The sequence below is a fragment of the Galleria mellonella genome, unplaced genomic scaffold (genome assembly GCF_026898425.1).
Source record: "Galleria mellonella isolate WM207_F2 unplaced genomic scaffold, CSIRO_AGI_GalMel_v1 utg264, whole genome shotgun sequence".
NCBI classification, from domain to species: domain Eukaryota; kingdom Metazoa; phylum Arthropoda; class Insecta; order Lepidoptera; family Pyralidae; genus Galleria; species Galleria mellonella.
In genome coordinates this window covers 902956-925344 of record NW_026442060.1, presented here as the reverse complement: position 1 = coordinate 925344, position 22389 = coordinate 902956, and the positions used below count along the sequence as shown (strand labels likewise).

The 22389-nt window shown below is 30.7% G+C and overlaps 5 protein-coding genes across 5 annotated transcripts; 3 read left to right on the top strand and 2 right to left on the bottom strand.

Moving 5' to 3' along the window:
- Window positions 1-829: 829 nt before the first annotated feature.
- Window positions 830-6383, bottom strand: LOC113509384 (CDK-activating kinase assembly factor MAT1). The gene is made up of 5 exons (XM_026892718.3): window positions 6157-6383; window positions 5641-5937; window positions 4716-4948; window positions 3773-3948; window positions 830-2908 (listed from the first exon to the last, which is right to left on the bottom strand). The coding sequence occupies exons 1-5, from the start codon at window positions 6278-6280 to the stop codon at window positions 2809-2811; spliced, it is 930 nt and encodes a 309-aa protein (XP_026748519.1). The 5' UTR covers window positions 6281-6383; the 3' UTR covers window positions 830-2808.
- Window positions 6384-7070: 687 nt separating this feature from the next.
- On the top strand, window positions 7071-9794 carry LOC113509370 (uncharacterized). Its single transcript, XM_026892689.3, has 4 exons — window positions 7071-7487; window positions 7626-7790; window positions 8854-8972; window positions 9559-9794. The coding sequence occupies exons 1-4, from the start codon at window positions 7179-7181 to the stop codon at window positions 9692-9694; spliced, it is 729 nt and encodes a 242-aa protein (XP_026748490.1). The 5' UTR covers window positions 7071-7178; the 3' UTR covers window positions 9695-9794.
- On the bottom strand, window positions 9777-14219 carry LOC113509369 (uncharacterized). Its single transcript, XM_026892687.3, has 6 exons — window positions 13861-14219; window positions 12812-13152; window positions 12426-12615; window positions 11551-11822; window positions 10967-11050; window positions 9777-10125 (listed from the first exon to the last, which is right to left on the bottom strand). The coding sequence occupies exons 1-6, from the start codon at window positions 13986-13988 to the stop codon at window positions 10052-10054; spliced, it is 1089 nt and encodes a 362-aa protein (XP_026748488.2). The 5' UTR covers window positions 13989-14219; the 3' UTR covers window positions 9777-10051.
- Window positions 14220-14512: 293 nt separating this feature from the next.
- On the top strand, window positions 14513-15013 carry LOC128200728 (uncharacterized). The gene is made up of 2 exons (XM_052895059.1): window positions 14513-14672; window positions 14761-15013. Exons 1-2 carry the CDS (start codon window positions 14545-14547, stop codon window positions 14930-14932), a joined length of 300 nt encoding a protein of 99 aa, XP_052751019.1. The 5' UTR covers window positions 14513-14544; the 3' UTR covers window positions 14933-15013.
- Window positions 14822-22042, top strand: LOC113509339 (structure-specific endonuclease subunit SLX4). The gene is made up of 5 exons (XM_052895053.1): window positions 14822-14961; window positions 15039-17566; window positions 17651-17922; window positions 18254-18406; window positions 19937-22042. Exons 1-5 carry the CDS (start codon window positions 14939-14941, stop codon window positions 20012-20014), a joined length of 3054 nt encoding a protein of 1017 aa, XP_052751013.1. The 5' UTR covers window positions 14822-14938; the 3' UTR covers window positions 20015-22042.
- The last annotated feature ends 347 nt before the right edge of the window (window positions 22043-22389 follow it).

The following is a 22389-nucleotide window of genomic DNA, read 5'->3' as shown; positions in this document are numbered from 1 at the left end:
AAAAGAAATTATCCGGTTATTCATATATATATCTGGTGATTTCTTCAAACAAGCTTCATATCAGTCGTTAACTATCCACTGCTGAACATAGGCTTCCCTCTATCAAAGTTGCCAGTACTTGCCAAACTTGGCCAGAAGGTTGGCAACTGCAATTAATTTTTGATGATATTTTAAAAGGAACGCTGCTATTCACCCCTTGACCATTTAGTTCCCTTAGTCGCCTCTTACGACACCTACGGGAAAGGAAGCGTTCTTCAAACAATAGGCTTATCTAATTATGAAAAATATTTTTACTAAATTAAACCAAATTAAATAATTACTCAAACGCTTATTTTATTATCACAAGAACAACATAACAATAACTGTGTTTTAAATAGTTATATTAGGTACTCGCAATACAATAAGTATTTACACGTGTAGGTACTTAATTAGGGAATACCAGTAACGATTATATTTGGAGACGGCGAGTTAACATAAACATTATTAGACCCATACTTTTAAAGATGACTTTTATTGAAAACAGAAAATAAATTATTTTTTTCTTCAATTTGCAACACCAGAAAATGTTCTATTGATAATATTATGGTCCGTATAAAATAACCTATATGTAGGTATGCCATTTTATGTGGCGAAACATAATGAACATCTTATAAACTTGACAAATGCAACATCTTATCTACAATGTTTCTAGCATATAAATTTAATTTCATTTTCCATCCTTTGCAGTGTACGATATAATATATATATATATATATATATATATATATATATATATATATATATATATATATATATATATATATAAAAAAATGAAAACTTATGTTGTCAAAAACGATCAACATAAGTTTTCCATTTATGAATATACAAGAAAGAACAAGTCGTATCTATTTAATTATTTTAGGATACTATTTGGAATATAGGTATAAACAAAAACAAAAACCTCATTGGCTACCGGCCATCTCCCACGGCACTCTAAAAAACTAACCTCTTATTTAACACTTCTTAGATATTTTATCACTGGACAATCACAAATTCACAACACATTTTATCTTCACGGCGAAGTATTTTCAGGGCGTGCATTCACAAAATAAAAAATTTTAATATAATAAAGTTTAAACATACATTGTGTAAATAGAGAAGTATACCAACCAGGCGCGAAAGAGAAGGTACGAGTTTAAATCCCACCCACATCAAAAATTTTCAGTAACTGAATAACTTAATATTTCTACACCAACCCTTACTACTTAGAGGGAGTAGAATGTAGCAATATACCCTGTCAGATTGACCCCAACACCAAATCATCAAACACCAATCCCTCTTGGAAACCATTGTAGTCAATTGTTGGTAAATTTGTCACAAAAGACTAATCGACTTGAATCCATCTATTATCCCTCACTGGTACCTCGCCTACGTATATCAACAGCGCAGGTGGAGTTACCATTCCTTTATAACCCATAAAAAACTACACTATATACAACAAAATTTCGTTGACATCTAAAATTGAACCTTAATTTCAACATCACTAAAGTAAATTACAACATTGGATTTGCAAAGTTATCTCAAACTTCCCTGTCTCTTTCCAGTCGTTTTGTAAAAACAATAAAAAAAACCTAAAGCGAGCTCGCATCGTTGCATATCTTATTGAGAAGATCCTCTTATATGGCAATACCAATCTACACTCTATTCCAAATTTGAAATCTCAACAAAAATTTTGTTGACGTTTAGAAGAACCGTTACGGGACTTCCTATTTCGAATTGTGTAGTTGTAGAAACAATATTTATTGACTGCCATTTCAAGTGGCGATCTCAGTTTTATCATTAAGGCAATTCTTATGTAATTTTGATGTAGTTTTATTGTTTACATGTTTATTTTATTATTTATACAATGTATATTATTTTATACAGGCTGAAACAGATTTTTTGCATCCTTTGAAGGGAACGAGATAAGAAATATGAATTGAAAAACGACAAATAATTTTGAGTATCTCATACCAATACGGCGTGTTCAGCTTTTGAAATAGTATCGGAAGCACAATTTTGTCATTTTATATTATTTTGAGCCTCCTATAGTAACATGACGGGTCTATATTTAAATACACTTTCGGGTCTTATCGCGATAAAAAACATTTTGTAGGTAAACAGTACATGGCTACTTATTTATTGCCGATATTTCTGACCTACATAATCCTGCGTGACCACGACGTGGTACAATCCTTCTCGAAACGTCGATAATGAAGCAGGTATGTAGGTACTATTTACCTGCAAATATTTTTCGTTGTGTTAAGTCCCGATAGTGCATTAAAATGTGTGTAAATAACGCGAAAGTTTAAAATTAGTAATAAGGCGTCCAGCTGTTAAATTAGCAGGCAACATTTTTTTTTTTTGTTTTTTGACACATTTCTTACTCGTTACTGGTAAAATACTCTTTTGAAGGGACGCTAATGACTTCGATTTCGCTCTGTATAAAAAATCGCTTATGTTTAAATTTTAACAAGTTATACAAATATTACTTAGAGACATATTTAAGAGGAGGCTGGATGGACAGTGCCCATACCATAATTATACCCATATATCCGAGCTAAGCATTGCAAAGATGTGTATATGCGCTTTATAAAAGGCCAGCCCCCTCCCCCATGAAAATAACCTTAACTACGCCAATGATGTCACTATTCTTGACATATTTATTCCGTGAAAATATAGACACTCTTAATCCGTGCAATACCTAAATATTTTACATTCCAGTCCAGTCCAGCAACAAAACAACTAATCAAGCACAATAATTGTGTCTGCGACGACTTGGTCTCCCTGTCAGCTGGTATGGTACAGGCCTGCGAGTGCATCCTGCAGAGCGCGCAGGCACGGCAGCGTTGATGTGTAACCACCCGCTTTCTCTGTATCATTCTCTGCTCTGTGTACAATGGAAAATGTTTTAATTGCATTTCTTAAATGCTATAAAAAATGATATTTCTCTTTGAAAAATACTACTATTTTGGCATTATATATTAAAAACAGGCTTTTCTGGAATGTATCCCACAAATAATTATAATATAAACATAACATCATGACAAGACAGAACAAAAGTCCCTCAGAACGATTACTGTATGTAAATTTTTATTTATTTGAATTCATGTATTCCAAAAAGCTCAAGGTGTTCAATAGAGCGAAACGGTACTTCACCACGAGACAGACACATAAAATAATAATTACACAAGTCGCAAATCCAGCCCCTTATATAGTACTGATTTCATCTGTAAGCCGAAGCAATTGGACACCAGTTTGATCCTCTTGATTCGGTTTTAAGACAGGCTACGAAAATTGTAGACAATCCCAAACTCACAGGCTGTAACAAGCCATTAAATCTAAGGCGAAACTTTGGCTCCCTTTGTGTATACTACCGCTTGTATGACAGATTGTGTTCTGAGGAAATATTTAAAATGATGCCCACAGCCACTGTTTATCATAGCACCGTTCGCCATTAACAGGAAATTCATCCTCATATGCGTAACTAAATGGATGCGTACATTGCAGTTTCAGACTTTTCTCTTATGAAAACTCAGGCTGCGAAATAATGAGCTCCTTACCTTAATGAGATTTGCCCTAGATACTACAGTATAAGGGTCTTCAAAAAGGATGTATTAAGGTTTCTTCAGTCACCAACATGCACATAACACCTCTAGTGTTAGATGAGCCATATGCTTGTTTACCACCTTTGTGGTATAAAAAAATAACAATAATAAAAATTTCATAAAAAGCTTTTAATATAAATACTAACTTCACATGCTGCAAATAACCTTCATTGATGATTTCTTCAATAGTCGGTGGGTCTGGGCCAATTCGGTCAGGCGTAATTGGTGGTTCGTATCTGTACAGTGGACCTTCCTCTATCACAGGCAAATGTGACTGGGCTGAACCGCACGTAAACTTCACACCAGTTGAGAATTGAGTCACCTGAAGAATATTGAATACATTGCAAAAGAAATATAAAACAGTGTACAATAGAGATTTTTTTTTATTTCTAGTATATGAATACCAGACGCATACATATAGACATACACAAATATGTGTCAGGTATCCATATACTTAGATGGATGTTCCGAGATTGACAAAATTAGGTAACTTATTCCCAGGTTCAATAGGGTACTTCTTACAACAGCAAATTGCCCTCATTCCATAATATTGTACTTTAGTAATTCATTATGTAATAACTTCAGGACGATAATTAAATTCGCATCGCAATTAAATTTAATGTTATCCGTTAAGGTTTTAGAGGGGCAGGATGGACAGCACCAGAGGCGCCATGTAGACTAAAGTCAACCCTGAGTGTGAACATAACTTAATATCTGTATTAATAATAATACAATAATAATCTAATACTATACCCTATATATTGATTATCATATTGATATGCAAGGTAGTCAGTTAAACACTGATTTATTCCTCGAAAGAATAAATAGAACAGATTGTTACCAGCCAGTACTTACAATATTATTAGTAGCCAATACGTAGACATAATATACTACATTTATTAAAGTGGTATACATGCCAAATAATATTCACATGACGAAATTCAGGACAATTAGTAGTCCCATTGAATTGCCAAGAGATAACAAACTTACTTTCACATTTATAATGTTAATAAAGAGTAAAAATAAGGATACTATGATTGACAACCCTAATTTAATAACTGGCCTCTTTGTAATAACCCTTAAACATACCAACGGCAAAGGAGGCACTGCCTCTTCTTGTTTACTAGCAACATTCTGTGCAAATGTATTCAATATCTCCTTTGCATCACCATCAGCAAACATCAACTCATCAATAAGTGCTTCTTTCTCCCTGATCTTCTGTTTCTTGGCCTCCAGCTCTAATCGAACTACTTCAGTACGACGTAATTCTTCCATTTGTTTCTCTATTTCTAGAATTTCTTCAAGTTCTAATTCCTCTTGACCTATAAATTTATTGCAATTAATTATGTGAAAGTAATCTAGAGTACTTTTAACTGGTAAAATACTAACTAAAGAAATGGAACTGAATAAATAAAAAAAAAAGGTCAAAGGAGATCCACAGGATACACTAACCTATTTAAGAAGATAATATAAAACTATTCTTAAATAATTACAACATACTTGTATTGAGCACAAATCATGTTACTGATAAGCAGACATGTCCCTAGCAACCCAGATGCTAGCACTACATAATATCAGATCACTCTCCAAATAGAGCCCTTAGGAAACTATCATAATTAATTCCTGGTGAACTAACCACAAAGGGCCAACTAATCGGACTTTATCCTCACTGGCACCACACTAACATAAATTATTACCATTTCCACTATTTCATTATCAAATTAAATCATATTTATTGGCATGCTACATGGTACAATAAGAAGTTACATATACAGGTACATAACATGCAGCACCCCTCAGAGATATGCAAATGTTAAACTGTATTTAGTCTACATTATATTACAATTATAAAGTCCAAACATCTTCTAAATTACTATTAAACCAAACATTATCATTAGGAATACCACTAGAAGGTGAGACACTGTTTGAAACTACTAAATCTTATCAGTATCATCTTTTATAAGTTAAAATGGAAATCATTAGCATACTTACAACCTTTAACAAAACCACTTACCAATTTTAACCTTATTCTTCATTATGATTTCTCTGTTATCTTTTTTGTACTGTTCTATCCGCTTATTGGTGTTCACCACATCTATATTATTTGTTAAATTAAAGATTATAGTCTCTATCTCTTCCAAATAATCATTGTATTCTCTCAATGTTTCAAAATCTTCCTCCTTTTTATTGTAATCCTTGAGAACTCTTTTACGGATGTCTATTTCCTTCTCGACCATGGGATCTTCGAACATTTGAACTCGGAAGTTGCTTCGTCTGAGTGGTACATTGCATTCGGGGCATGATCCAGAACCTGAAGTGATTGAAGAAATAATTTATTTAAAATATACAAAATCCTTATATTCACTAACATTATGTATATACGAAAGTTTGTTTTTTCTTAGCAAAATCACACAATGTATCATGGAATTTAGTATGCAATATATCATAAAATAGAATACAGTATTCGAGAAAGGGAAAAATATGGACTACATTTGCCTAGTATTATTAATTATTACAATTAAATAATAACCTTTAAGAAACAGCAAATCAACACAACTTTCGCATAATGTATGACCACACACATTTACCATCAATTTCAGAGATGGATTTCTATACTTAGTTGTTTTACAACGTGGGCATGCTTGGTCGTCCATGGTAACTTATAAAGAAATTGTTAAAATTGGAAGATAAAAGCAAAATTTAGAGAATATTCAAAATCTTTATTCGCTTCCCGCAAGTTCATTGAATTGACTTATTTTTTTCTTAATATTTATCGGCTTCGCTATTGCCAACCATAGATTATTAACAAAGCTCCATAGACCGTCATCTCAGTTTTAATACAAGCACGTACTTAGCTTTGCCTCTTATTAAGACAAAGAAATAACTCTATCTTGCAAGTAGTATCTAACTGCGTACTGTACGTGATTAACAATTATATATCTGTGCTAGTCGACTAAAGCTAAGAAAAAGGAATTACATAGAAGGAATGATAAAATTGTCAATTTATAGCAGGCTAGTATATAGAAAATGTTATAAGTCCGTGTAACGCTGCCAAATTCAGATACAAGCTGTTTGCATACTTTCTACATAAACTGTGTCAAATATATAATCTAGTAATATAGTAATAGCAACTGATGGTGTATCTTTCGTCCTCTTTTTACTAATATATTTACATAAGCAACCAGTTTTGCAATTTTTATTTTATCATTCCTTCTATGTAATTCCTTGTTCTTAGGACCAAACAAAACATATAGATATGATACAACATTTGGGTTTAATTATAAGAATATTTAATTCCGATAAAATGAAAATTAGATTGTCTGTTTAGTCTATTCACAAACTTTAATAAGAAAATTACCAATTGCTATTAAATATTGTTGAAAGTAACCAATAACAGTTCAGAATTTTGACATACATTTCTTTGACGTTTGACGTCAATGTGAAATTGTAATTGAAAACAGTTATTTTCATTTACAATTTGATACAACTTGAATTTTTCATGTTTTACTCTTCGTTTTGTGTATTATTTATAATAAAAAACAATAGCATAATATGAATTTAGTGATAAGACAAGTTCTAAATAGGCAAACTTTTAGACTATGTGACAAAATTACATACAAATGTTTACCAAAACATCTTCCTGTAACCTCAACAAACAATGTTACACAATTTCGGAATTACTGCCAAGATACGAGCGATACAAGGAAGTTGCCTCCTTTGATGGAGTTCCCACCAGTCGTGTGGCCATCCTTTATTAAATTCATTAAGAACTGGATGTTTGCGAACTTCATAATTCGGCCTTACTTTGAACCAGAATTTAGTCTTGGCGAATTCATCGAGGCTTCCAAACACGCAGTTCAGGTTCAATTACTTATTATATTTTTCTATTATACAATTAGTAACAAAATAATAATAAGCATTTCCTATTTTTATACCAAATAATCTGGATATTAAATTTCTTTGTGTTTTAAAAATATAGATAACTAATATCTCAGGCAGGTTGTTTCAGATGCCTTACAAAGGAGCGATTTCAAGTCACTTGAGGGTCTAGTGGAGAAAGATGCCATTGCAGCATTAAAGACTGCTGTATCAAAACTCTCTATGTCTCAAAGACAGCTGTTAGCGATAGAGAAGGAAGATATTTTCTATGCCTTCCCTTATCAGGTAATTGTTCTATTTGTCATCATCATAATGATCATGAAAAAGATACCCTCATGGTTTTATTTCTAATTTTCCTTCTCAATATTCTGTAGTAGTATGATAATGTAATAATAGATTTTTATTCTATTAACCAAAACATAATGCTAATAAAAATTCATAATAAAACATATGCTGAACTTTACAACAAAAAGATCTGCTCAGATATAAATATTTCATCTACAGATATCAAACTTATATGGTAGGCGTACTATAAGCATTCTTTTATTACATATGCAGAAATCTGGCAATTATCTCTAAAGCCTTAAGACAATTTTTAATAAGCACTTACATAGAAAAAAAAATTAACTCAAAACTTGCTCTTGTATTTTGACTTTATTCATCCTCAGCTTATATTTATAAAAATTACAAGTGGGTACTTGTAAAAATCATAATGTAGGTAGATTTAAATGGATTTTAAATGGAAAAATTAAAAAAAAAATTTGGGACATAATTGCATTTTCTAAAATGAAATTGTATTTGTTTGTAACAACAATGATATAGAATCATTAAGATGCAAGTTTTCTTAGGTATTTTTCTTCTAGAAAAACAAGTTTTTAGGACATCTATTGCACAGTTATTATAAAATATTTTTTGTGTGTCTTAGAATGGCAAATCATCCAGCAACCCACTTGATGAAAAGTAGTAACTATTACATATACAATTTAAATTTATTTAAATGAGATTGATCATGTTACAGATTTTTATTAATGGGTATTATATGAAACTGTGTTTGTTTGTCTTATCTATATGTCTTAATAACTTAACTAATAACTATGAGATTTAGTATACATAGTGCAGTGTTATGAGATTGAGAAATAATTAGGCTACTTTTTCATCCCAGTCAGTGAAGTCACACAGATAATGTCACAGACAAAAACCAGTAATATTCATACTAGATATACCATTTTTTAGATTAACACACAAATTTTGATACTAATTTATGCAAGCAAAGCCATAAGTTATAATTAGTCATTATAGTGACATTGTTATTCTATGATAACAAATGATGGATTAATAATGATTTCAGGTGGGTATTATGTTTGACGATGCAGATAAACGCTGGGTGGAAATCACTATGTGCTACCATGTGCTCAAAGGTCTGAAACATATGAAAGACACTGGTGACTTACCACCAATCTCTTTAGGGTAAGTTAGTATTATAATAGTAAAAATCTAATGTAGACTATTACAAAAAAAATTTTAGAAATAATTAATAAAATATACATATCTATAAATAGTGCTCATAAAATTATCCTCTATTACCATACTATTGAAGAAAAGATATTTATCAGGTGAATATATGAATTATGTCTATGGGCAACAGTTATCGCAAGTACCATTTAAATAAATAGTCAGCTCATTCACAAATTTCTATCAAAAATGTATTTACTTATTGTAGTTATAAAAATGTATAACTGAATACCATGTCATGTCTTCTAAACAAATAAGGATTTTAATATATGTCTAAATTATGGGAGTCCTATACACTATAATAGATATATTTTATATTAAAAAAAATAATAATAATTCTATTTATATATATTTAACCTTGACATGTGTCATCCTGCGTGTGTGAATATAACTTCCAAAAAATTTACCAATTTTTTTTTTTTATTTTGATTGTTTAAGAATATAGTCAGGACAAGATGACTATGTTTGATAAATTTTAATGAAAATCTATTAAATGTGAAGTATATTTAAATTTCTTATTTAATACTTGTGCTTGTTATAGATCACAACCAGAATATGAGGATAAAATATTCATTTTAAACTACAGATTCATTAGGGAATTCACAAAAGGAGTTGAAGACAGCTGGTGGGTGAACATAGTGAACCATTTTCAGCCACATTCGCTCATAAAAAAATAGTTTAAATAGTGAAAGGGCAAGTTTAATGCATGTTTAAGTTTATACAGTCAATAGTAAGAACATATGAAAATAAATAAAACAGTTTAATTGTTAAAAATAATTTTTTTTTATTGAATTTATTGCTTATTCATATTCTTGTATAAACATTTTGGAACTTGCAGTATTTTATCACAGTATATACTCATTATTGTAATTTTTTTATACCACAAAGTGGGCAAACAAGCATACAGACAGTCTGATGGTAAATGCCTGCAACACGAGGGGTGTCACGTGCGCGTTGCTGACTTTCTTAGTATTTTTTTAGTAATTCAAATAAAATTAAATAAATGCAACATACACGTTAATAAAAATAAAATTTTAAAAAGCATGGCAATAATCCTTGTAATGTTTTGAAAAATCTTTTAATGCATTTAAAACACTAGTTTCGTCACCTGAAACAAATTTATTTTAATTTATATTTGTATCGCCATTATTTTTATTGTTTTATTACCGAAGACAACCTCTATCCCACCAATTTAATCTTACTGGACAATGATATTTGTAGTCTCACTTATGGAGGGATTTAATAAGATTACATGGATTTTATGAGATCAATCCACTATTAATTCATCATACAGACAAAATTGGCCTTGCCAATGTTGAATCAACGTCTGTCAAAACATTTATTATATCTAGACAGGAAAAACCGCGTGGTCGACCTTCACGTGGTTAATTTTTTTTTAATTTATCATGATGAGCTAGCTCACCTGTTTTCATTCTCATCTATCATCATTCACTAGCGCCCCGCCAGTATATATCGATATCGCAGGCAGGGTTAACATTACATTTTCATCAAATAAATGTACTCACTTTGAAAGTAAATGGCGCTGAATGATAAATTTTTTATACAACTTAAAATGGCAAACAAGCTGACGGCCCACCTGATGGAAAGTGGTAACCGTCGCATGATGATGACATAATAGAGTATACTGTTTCGCCCATAATATGTTGCCATTCTTGAGGAGTAAGTTATAATGCCTAAATGCGAAACACAGCCATGCTTTCACTGCTTCACAGTAGAAACATGAATGGGACAGAGGTACTCAAGTAAACAACTTTTGTACAGTCTTCCTTTGGTATATGATATATAAGAGAATGACCAAAAGAACTTAATGGTTCCCTTGAACAGCAGCATCCAAAAGCCTAATATCTGCTGATGAAACCCCTCAATAGCGATAGACCAATGTTCAGCAGTAAACAGTTAAAAGCTGATACCATCATTAACATACAAACCTGCGGTTGAATCATACAATGATCTCTTCTCAACACCCCATTGAACTTTTATTGGTTTTTGTTTCTTCATAGAATGTTCAACATCTAAAAAACAATATTCAAAGAATTATTAAGTAAACAATTTAAGACATGACAATTTAATAATTGCAAATTGTTGTGGAAATAATATTAAAATTAATTAAAAACATTTTAAATGCTTGCATTTGGAAAACCTAAATTATTATAAATAGAAAAATTTTCCTTTGGATAATATTTTTTGTATGGTAGATAAGTTGTTGGAAATTAAATTGATCAAACTTAATAGGTTGAAATTAATAGGTTATTAATGTAATTTATAATTTTTATACTCCAATAAATAGCATACCACACAGTAGTAAGCTAATTATGATAATGATATTCTAATAATTGTGTAAAAAAAAAATCAAAACTGCGTAAATAAAATCTAAAATTGTTTAAATAATATCACTTATATTAGAACCCACATTTCTTACATGTCATTAGATGCCTTTTTGAAATTAACAATTACTACTGAGACCACAAAAAGAAAGAATATATAAGAATGATACTTTATTCTATTTAATTACCTCTATGTACTGCATCCAACAAACTACTAATATCAAGATTGTCTCCTAATCTTGTGCATAAGGCATTTACATATTGACTACCACCGGGCACAATCCTTGCTGAATCGCCTGTCTTTAGCTCGTAAGTATCATTAATAGTGGTAGAGCATTCTATCTGTAACACTTCATATGCAGCTTTTGATGACTGAGTAGAGTATCCTATTAATAGATTTTTATGTACATTGTAGGATTCTACTGTACATATAGATGAATAGATCTGTGGATTTGCATTCCTGTTGTGGAAAAAATATATAATTTTAGCATATGTTTAATTCTATAACAAATATTGAATGATTGATTAATATCTGTTTACATTTGGTATGTATTTAAAGATGCTCAATAGCCATTGATCATTATATATATATATATATATATATATATATATATATATATATATATATATATATATATAATTACAGTAGATATTTGAAAATAAATATAATGACAATGCATGAATAGCGAATTTCGCGTGGTTTATACATTTTTTAAAGACACAAATGGGACATAGCAGGATAAAAATTTTTTTGCAATTATATAGTACCTACATACCTGCTCCTTTATTGTTGACGTTTCGACATGGATTAACACTGTACGCCAGTGTCAGGGTACCCCAAGAGATTGCAGAGGCTGCCAGACGAAGACTCCTCTTACTTCAGTCATGTTGTGACCATGGCATGACGCAATGCATGTCAAAATATCAACCATAAAGATGCAGGTATTTATATAAGTTTTATTGTAATAATACATGATGTACATGTCTATAGGCAACAATTGCCACTATTCCAGCTTGTTTACCATTCTGTTTTATAGAAAAATATACATTAAACAAATCTTACCTATCTAAGTTTATCCTACACATATCCATAATTAAAACACAAAGATCCGGTTTGCACTTATACACTTGCTCTAAAACAAAATTCTCAGTAACACAGTGTTCTAACTTTATATCTTCTGTGGGGCAGTCAATTCCCAACATACATTTTGTATTTACTAATTCACAGCCATGTCCAGCGTAGAAAATGAAACCTGAAATTAAAATATTCCATGTATTTCAGAAATTCTATTAAAATAATGTGTATAAAGTAAATCAAATAAAAAATTATATATATCTATATAATATATAGTTGTGAAATCTATTTGATAAAAATCTAATTTAAATAATTTGTGTACCTTTACATCTTTCATTATTTCTTACAAATAAAAATTTGAACTTTGTACTCACAATATGAATCCTCTGGGATGTAGCTAAATATTTTAGATAATATTTCTCTTAAATCACTGCTAGCTGTGTTTTTTATTGTCACAACAACAAATCCTAAGTTCTTCAGGTTTGAAGATAGAGAATCACAATCTATGGATGGTGTTGCCAATTTTGCTAAATTTACATATTTATCATTTCCTATGAGTATGGCAACTTTTGACTGAGGTATATAGTATTTTAGTATTGATTGAACATTTTCTGCAGCTTCTTTTAATCTTCTAAAGTTCTGTACAGTACATCCTCCTCTGTATAACATTTTCATTAACAATTCTCCAGGTTTACTTGTTTCATTGAATGATATTCTGAAAACATTTATTTTTATACAATTTAAAATGATAAAAATCTGATAGCCCACCTTATGAACAACAATAACTGTCGGCTATAGTACATATATATGATATGATAGATATCACAAAGTATACTGTGTCATCCATGACACCTTTCAAGTGTTACTATTCTTGAAGACTAAGTATTATGCTTCCATCTAATTGTTTTTTTACTATTAATGCTTAAAAGCTTATATATTGTTTCTTATTTTTTTCTTATTGTCATAAAATTCTTAACTGAAGTAAACAATATGTTGTATAAACATTGACTCAAGGTTTAACAAAATATATTTTAGAAAATTTTACTTAATTATGTTTAATTGGTATCAAAAATATAAATATCACTAAAACATTGTACTGTTTCAGCAGGACTAACATAAAAGCATTCATATTAAAGTCTAGGAACTTTTAAAATACGAACTTTAAAACTTTATAAATTTGTAAATGATTATTTTAAATGTGTTCTAATAAAAAGTACAATGTTGTAATAAATGTTAATTTTAAATTATACACAATTATAATATTATTAACAATAAATCATAATATTCATCTGAGACTTTAAACTAGATATAATTAGACTGCAGAAGTTATCGTAATCCAACTGTCGAATTCATTCATAAATTTCATAACTCTTCTCAGTTAGACATATAAATTAATGAGATTAATTTAATGTACTGTACTTACTTCATATTTGCCAACTTAGCGATAATTTCACATTGATCCTTATTAAAATTTAATGCATTTCGATATTCCGCATACGGTAAATTTTTTACATGGGACCTTTCAATAATTTCGTCTTGATTATTGGACATTTTTATAATCAATATAACTAATTAAATTACTATTTGTATAACTTATGATACCATTGGAAATAGAAAATACTTCCAATATTAAATTATGATTAAGGAAAAAAGGAAAACAAAATCAAGTTATTGAAATAAAATATGTAAAGTAATCAAAGTAAACTGGTATATTAAATAAATAAATTAAATGAAGTAATTAAAAAGTATCTGACATATTGACGTAACAGAAAAATGACATTTGGCAATACTTTTTTTTAAGGTAGCTTTACGGCTTTGAATGCTTGAGACGTGCTACCTATCCCTCGACCATTAAGGTCTTTTAATCGCCTCTTACAACACACACGAGAAAAGGAGTGGCCTATTATATGCCAGTACTGTACAGCTATTAGTAATTAAAGTTATTTATTTTGAAATTTCCCTTACGTGTAATATAAATATAAAAAACAAAAATCAATCCAATAATCAAACAAGATCATCAATCGAATGATGATGACTGACGTAATGTCAATTTCTTAAAATGTCATATTTCTACATTTCAATTTGTTTATTAACCGAAAAAGGAAACATGGCTATTGGCATTGACACTACGAAATGGAAACCTAGAAAAATAAAAGGTACGCCAGCAGCTAAATTTCGAAATGCTCTTGCTATAGGAACAATAACTATTGGAATAGCGTTTGGACTACTTTTCACGTAAGTAAAACTAAAACTACTTTCACGTAATTACCTAACGTAATACTTTTTTGAAGATCATAGGTTATATTAATTATTTGTGTTTTAGATACATTCCTGTTACTAAAAACCTTAGGAAAGCAGCCGAAGCTCTTTATGAAGATCCTATTGAAGAAGTAGAAAGAAAACAAATGATTGCCAGTGGTTTATTGAATAGAACGGGAGCCACAATAAAAAAAATTGTTGAAGAATCTGAAAGACCAGATAGACCAGATAAATAGTTTCTAATGAATATAAACAGTTCTTGTAGGTTGGTAACATAGCATTTTTATATTATAGATGAATAAAAAAATATTTATATATTTAAAATTGTTTTATTTTTGCCAGCAATGAAAACCAGTGTAAGGTGATCTTAAGCAAATACTTTTCGCGCAACTGTGGTATGGACGAAAGTTTGTCAGACTTTCAAGAAAAGAAGAAAAGCTTTGAACCAAGGAATGTCCAAAAAACAATAAAGTTTAAAAAAAAGAAAGCAACTAAACTGATTAAAGGCCAAACAAAAATAAAAACATTGTTGAATAAAAAGAAAAATGAATTAGTGTCTTACTCAAAGGACTTTGATAATATTTGTAAACAATCTGGTGTGGATGTTGATCCTGAGCAGCTGCAACTTGCAGTGGCATTATCAAAATCGCTTCAGCCAGTAGAAACTATCACATCAACAAGTACTCAGTTGAATTCTCAGGGAAGAACTGCAAAAATTCGATCAACTTTACGGGAATATGGATTTACAGTTCCAGATATAAAAATCTCAAATTCTAGTAAGAGATTAAAAAAGTTAAGGAAAAATTACAAACTTATATTATGTACAGATGTAGAGAAACAGCAAATAATTGCTGATAAGTATTCCCAAGTTTTATTTGAAAATATTGACACTTTTAAGAATTCATTTAATTATTCATGTAATAATTATTCTGATATACATTTATATTATTTAACAACACATGTTCCATATAATGAAATAAGAAATAATGATGTATTTTATATTCCTGATTTATCAATAGAGACATCAGTTTGCATTGGTACTTCACTAAGAGATTGGTCTGAAATACCTGGCAGACCTGTAAGTCCTAAGTTTTGTGAAAATAAAAAAATCAATATGAGTAACATTATGTGTTCCCAAGATGAATTAGATATTATTCTTAGTGGATCATTAAAATGTGCTCAGAACATTGTTAATAGTAAAACTGAAAGAGATACAATCATTGTAGATGATATCAGTAATAATAGCACTTGCACTAGAAAAGTTATTGAAATTTTTGATGATAATGCAAATGTTGAAAACATAAGTAAAAGAAAAGATGCAAGCAGTGTTTCTGATATTGAAAATGATAGAATGTTAAAAGTATCAGCACCAGTAAGAAGCTATTCTCCAGATTTATTTGATGATGAAACATCATCTTTTATTAGTAATGCCCATGAATTAACAATACAAAAGTCTCAAGAAACTGCATGTAATATAATTAAAACAAATGAGGATATTATAGAAATAATTGAATGTTGTAATGATATACCTGGAACTACAAAGGACTTAAATACAACAATATTGCCAATTACCAATCGTAAATCAGGTTCACAATTATCACAAAAGAGTGATATATCAACTAGAAAGTCTGATCCTATGGAACTAACTGAATGTATTGCCATACAACATAATTTTAATTATCATGAAAATACATTAAATTTACAGTTATCAAGTGGTATAGATATTACTAAAAGAAAATCTAATGATTTTATGGATCTGACAGAGTGTATTACACATATTTCTCAAGGTAATCCTATTCGTGTATGCAATAAGATAGATTTAACTCAAATTTCTAGTGAAAATAATAATAAAGTTGTCACAGAAAAAATAGAGAATGATGATAATGCATCTAATGATATTGATTTAACACAGTCCTCTGATTCTAGTGACAATTTACCATTTGTTCATGTTAGTGACAAATCATTTGATGATACAATTATTTTAAATAATTCTGAAATTATTCCATCAATATCAAACAAAAGGAGAACATCAACAAATGATTCTAAAGAAGATAGGCTTAATTTGAGTAATGATATACAATTTGAAAATAGAAATAATTTGCCAAATGAGAGTTTCTTCAATGATTACATGTATAATCATTCAAATGATGATGTTCAATCTAGTTGCATTGATTTAAATGTAGATGATAAAATTGATTTATCACAAGATACTGATTCTGAAGAATGTAATGATAATAGTGTCCAGTCTGCATCTGGAAATAAAATTAATATTGAAAATATTAATGAAATGTCTATTGATTATGATGATGTTTGCTTTGAAAATAATATGTCTGTTAACCAGAAAAACTTTTCCACGAAAGGTAGGAGTTTAAGTAAATCTGATATTTGTGAATCTGATAAATCACCTGAAAAACATGAATTACCAAGCAGTCAAGATTCTGAAGTTTTTGAAATTTCTGATAGAGAATTGGACTATTCCCTTCACAAATCTAGATATGATGAATTAATACATGTAGATTTTCAAAGCTCAAATATGAATGATAACGAATCAAATAGATTAAAAATATTTAATAAATCTAGCAATAATGAAACTCGATCAAATATTCTAAATAGGTCTTTCAGTGATAGTTTTCTACCTATAGTTAATATTAAAAAATCTGTTGAGAATGCAGATAGATTAAAAATGCAGTCATGTCATTCTGCAGTAAGTACACCAGAGAAAGTAAATAAAGTTACAACAGAAACCCCAAATGATTACATAGTTAAAATTCACCAAGTTACACCAATATTGGATTATGCATCTATGACAACTCCAGAAAGAAATAAAGAATTGGATAAGTACGGTTTAAAACCATTTAAAAGAAAAAGAGGTATGTATAGATATTATTGCTGAATATAGTATTAATTTATTGTGATACAAAATCTTTCAATATATTAAATTGTACTTTTTCCAGCTATTCGACTGTTGACACATATTTACAATCAGACTCATCCAGTTATAGCGCCTTGTGCTAATGAAGAATTGTTATCACCATCAAAAAAGCGTAAAACAGAAATTAAAGCAACTAACTCTGTTTCACCAAAAAAATCCCCACTAAAATCTACTAAAAACAACTTTGAAGGTGTTAAGGAAAATATTTATCAAATAACAAAAGAACTTCCAGATTTGAGGGAAATAGAATGTAGTTCTGATGATTGGGTGTTTCAGAAAAAGGAAAAAGCTAAGGTGAGTGAAAATTAATAAATATTCAACTTTGTAATAAAAAGTACTGATACTTCCATTAAAATAGAGTAACTCTTGTAATTACCGTATAGTGCCGGCATAGAATAGGCCACTCCTTCCTTTCCCGTGGGTTTTGTAAGAGGCGACTGAGAGAGGGCGAGGAATGGTCAGCAGCGTCCCTCTTAAAACATCTCCAAATCCTAACTGCTGTTGTCAATTCGCTTGCCAAGCGTGGCAACTACTGGCAACCCCCCCAAGGGGGAGGCTTATGTTTAGCGGTGGATAAAAGCTAATATGATGATGATGATGTAAACCAAGATAAAATTGCTTACAGGTCCATTCTTGTAGAGTGCCCCTTCACATAGCGTTTCATAACTTCCTGTCTTGTCGACGAGGTTTGCGTGAAGCGATACTGCGTTATGAACCAGTCAATATAGATATCATACACAAAGAACTAGTGGCATGCGGGCACAGATATGATCCTAAGGTAGAATTTTTCCTTTAATTTAAATAGAATATTAATTAGGTAATGGCCGGGTGATCTCGGCATAGAATGGGCTACCTTTGTGTCGTAAGAGACGATTAAGGGAATTTAATGATCGAGGAATAGACAGCAGCATCCCTTTTAAAACATCATCAAAGCCTAACTGCGGTTTCTAATTCACCTGCCAAGTGTGGCAACTACAAATACCCCAAAGCGTACTCCTCTTTTAGTGATTATGTTCAACAATGGACGGTTAACGGCTGATATGATGATGATGATGATTAGGTACTTTCAACAGCTACATTACCATATAGCTGTTTTCTACATAACTGTGAGGATTTTTGTGAGTTTTTTTTTGATGGGTGAAAATGGTATGGTAACCCCGCCTGCGCTAACGGGATACGCTGGCGGAGCACCAGTGAGGGTGATAGATGAGAATGAAAACAGGCCAGTTAGCCCATCATGATGAATTCATCAGGAATTAACCATGATAGTTTCCAGGGGGAACCGCGAGGAGATCGACCTGGTTGGATATATTGCTAGCAATGGGATTCTCAGTCTCCATTACTAACAATCCCTTTCCCCCCATATTTTTGTGAGTTAAACCACATCACTTTCCATGAAGTGAGATTATGATCAATCCCGAGTCCCCTCAATTATATGAGATTATGTTCAACAGAAAAAATAATTAACTTCAATCGGGGCAAAATCAGTTTTTGATTTAAAAACTAAACTATGAAATCAATTTTGATAAAATTCCTATAGGACCAATTTGAAAATACATATATCTTTCCATTTAAAAAAATAATAATTGATTTATAAATGATAGAATTAATATTAACAATAAAACCGTTATCATAAATACATGTCTTATAAGAACTCTTATATATTTTTACAAGAAGATTCCCCCAATCATTAATTAATAGAATGTCTTAGAATTATTTGGTGTAACAAACCAGTTGTAACGAACAAGTCGAAATTTAAAAACTGAAACAAACGTTTCAAAACTAAACAATAAGAAACTTAAACAGTTTTAATAAAACAAACATAAAAAATTGTTAAATTCGGAACCTCACCTTTTTGAAGTCGGTTAAAAATAGCCAGACTCTTAAAAGTTAATTAGGATGAAGTGGTGCAATTAAATTAATAATTTATGATTTTTAAATGATTTTTCTTAATTTTATTTAACTGAGAATAGAATTCTGAACCTCATTTAAACATTGCTCGTTATAGATAAATACTATTTTAATACATTCGAAATGAAATCGAATGCTGAAGGCTATATGTACAACACTCGCTTTAAAACTTATGCGTAGATAAACGGCAGTTTCGAAAATTCTTAATTTCTTATCTTAATCTGATAGCAGATTAGAGCATTGACTATCTAATTGTTATAAATCAATCTCATGACTCTTATAGATCAATCAATCAAATCTAGACCTTCCTTAGTAATTCTATCTCGCATTATATATCTATTTTGTCGATTATTTTATAGATTTAAAAATTAATATACATATATTAATTTTATTTCAGGACCTTTTGAAATTTTTGGACAAGAAATGCATCACGGTGAAAACATCGGATAACAATTCAAGGAATAATAGAAAATAACAGTTAGGTTCCAATGAATAGTTTTCAGTGTAATATAAAGCATTTGTAATATATTAGAAGAAGCAAGCTAAAGTGGCAATGGGCTGGTCACATAGCTCGAAGAACCGACGATCGATAGGGAAGAAAGGTTCTTGAGTAGCGACCTCATACGGGCAGACGCAATGTAGGACGACCCTCACTAAATGGAGTGACGGCCTCTAATACATTGCAGGGAGTTGGTGGATGCAGGTGGCTCAGGGCCGTTCTTTATGCCAGTCTATGGGAGAAGCTTATGTTCGGCAGTGATATAAATAATTAATATAGTTAATTTTATTTTACCATGCATTATTTTTTAGTTTTTAACACATATAAATAAGTGTCAGTGTAGATTGATGAAGGAGGCTAATTAATTTGTAATTTGAAAGTTAACTATAAGTACTTTATTTAGTATACGATGAATTTGATGATGAAACTCTTAACCGGGAGGCGTAGCAGCTTATTTATTTATTCTTTATTACACAATGAAACAGTACAAATGGTGAGCTTAATCCCATATGGCATTCTCTGCCAGTTAACCTTAAGGTAAAAACAGAAAGCGTATGAAGGGCAGATGTGGTGAAAAATGTGACAATTATAGTAACACATTAAGGCTAATACACAATACATAAGAAATGTATTAATTTATTGTAACTTAATATTATTTATTCTATTAAAATAATTATAACATCATCATGACAGTAAAAATCTAATGGATGACCAAAGATACTATAATGTACACATGAAATCAAATTTGTTAGGAGGTCCATTTGTTACAACTTGTGTTAGTGGGGGAAAAAGATTGTTAATAATGGGGTCTAATTAACCTATTGCTACCAATAGAAACTGTCAGGTCGACCTCCACGCAGTTCCCTCTGGAAACTATCGTGGTTAATTGTAGTGGAATTTAACACGATGGCCTAACTGAGCTGCCTTTTCAACTTCAACTGTCATCCCTCACTAGTGCACCTCCAGCGTATCCCGATAGCACAGGCGGGGTTACTATTTACTATTTCATTATCACCCATAAAAAAACTTGTGTTAACCCTTCTTTGTATGATTTTTTTTATTGGTGAAATAAATCAATCTTAATAAATAAATTAGACAGCTAAGTTTTTTTTTTTTGCAATGGACATTAAAAAGGTATCCAGACACGATAGACTTAAAGTGAACTTGTTCTTTCAAATAATTTTTGGGCATTCAATGTTATGATGGAAATTTCCACCATTATGCAAAGATGGGTTAACTAAAAATGAGTTAATATTCTCGAAAAAAGGAACACCTGTATCTGTACCAATAGCACTACACAATACAGTTTATAGAGTGTAGTGCCATTAAAAATTGGACTCTCTATTCCACGTAATGCTTGGGCCAATTTGGGCCATTGTGCGTATGAGTCGTGACTAGTAAAGCCAACTCATCTCCGCCCAGATGCACAGAAGCCTCCTGGGTTGTTCACAGGCTTTACGAAGCAACCTTACTGCTTCGAGAATTTTTTAAAACTTGAACAGCCGTTTCTTCGGCGTCAAAACGGCATCTACATAGAGAGCTGTTTGTGGCTTCTATTGTGTATAAATGTGTTTAAGGGGCAATGGCCTGTTATTGTCCCTATCATTGTTTTAAGGTTTTTTCTACCCAGATAATTATATCTGGTATAAATGTTTTGATAGGCGTCGATTCACCGTTGGCACGGCTATTTTTGATTATCTGCAATCAGTAGCCGGTTTTGTATATCAGTGGATCTTTGACAAATCTAGTAGTACAGACTGCGAGAACAGAAGAGGAAAAAGTAGATACGCGCCTGTCACTTTCGTTCCAGAACCACTTTTAGTTTGTATTACGTTAATTATCATACTGTAATTGAAACAATTGTTTTATCAAATAATGATTTAATTTTAACAATTAATTTGTTTATATTTTTATGTCGCGCTATACACCGGTGAAATTAACAATCATAGTTTGCAATAATGTAACAAAATAAGTAAGGGACAATAAATATATTTATATTGAGAATATTTTTGTTTTTATATCACAACTGTAATCACTGATTAATTATTATTGCGCAACAGACTTTATTTAAACTAGTTGTTTTCTAATATGACAACAAATATAGAAATTAAATATATGATTTACTATCGGTGATTTAAATATTTCGACCAACGATAATTCAACACGAAATGATAGAAGCATGATAGATCGAAGAAGTATGGATACTAAGTACAAGTTAAGCTGGATACACTTGGTAGTCTTTGCACATGAAGGATTGTTAGCAATGGAATTTTACGTCCCCATTGCTAGCAATATACCCTATCAGGTAAAAAAACATTGAAATTATTTAAATTTACTAAACTAAGAATAAT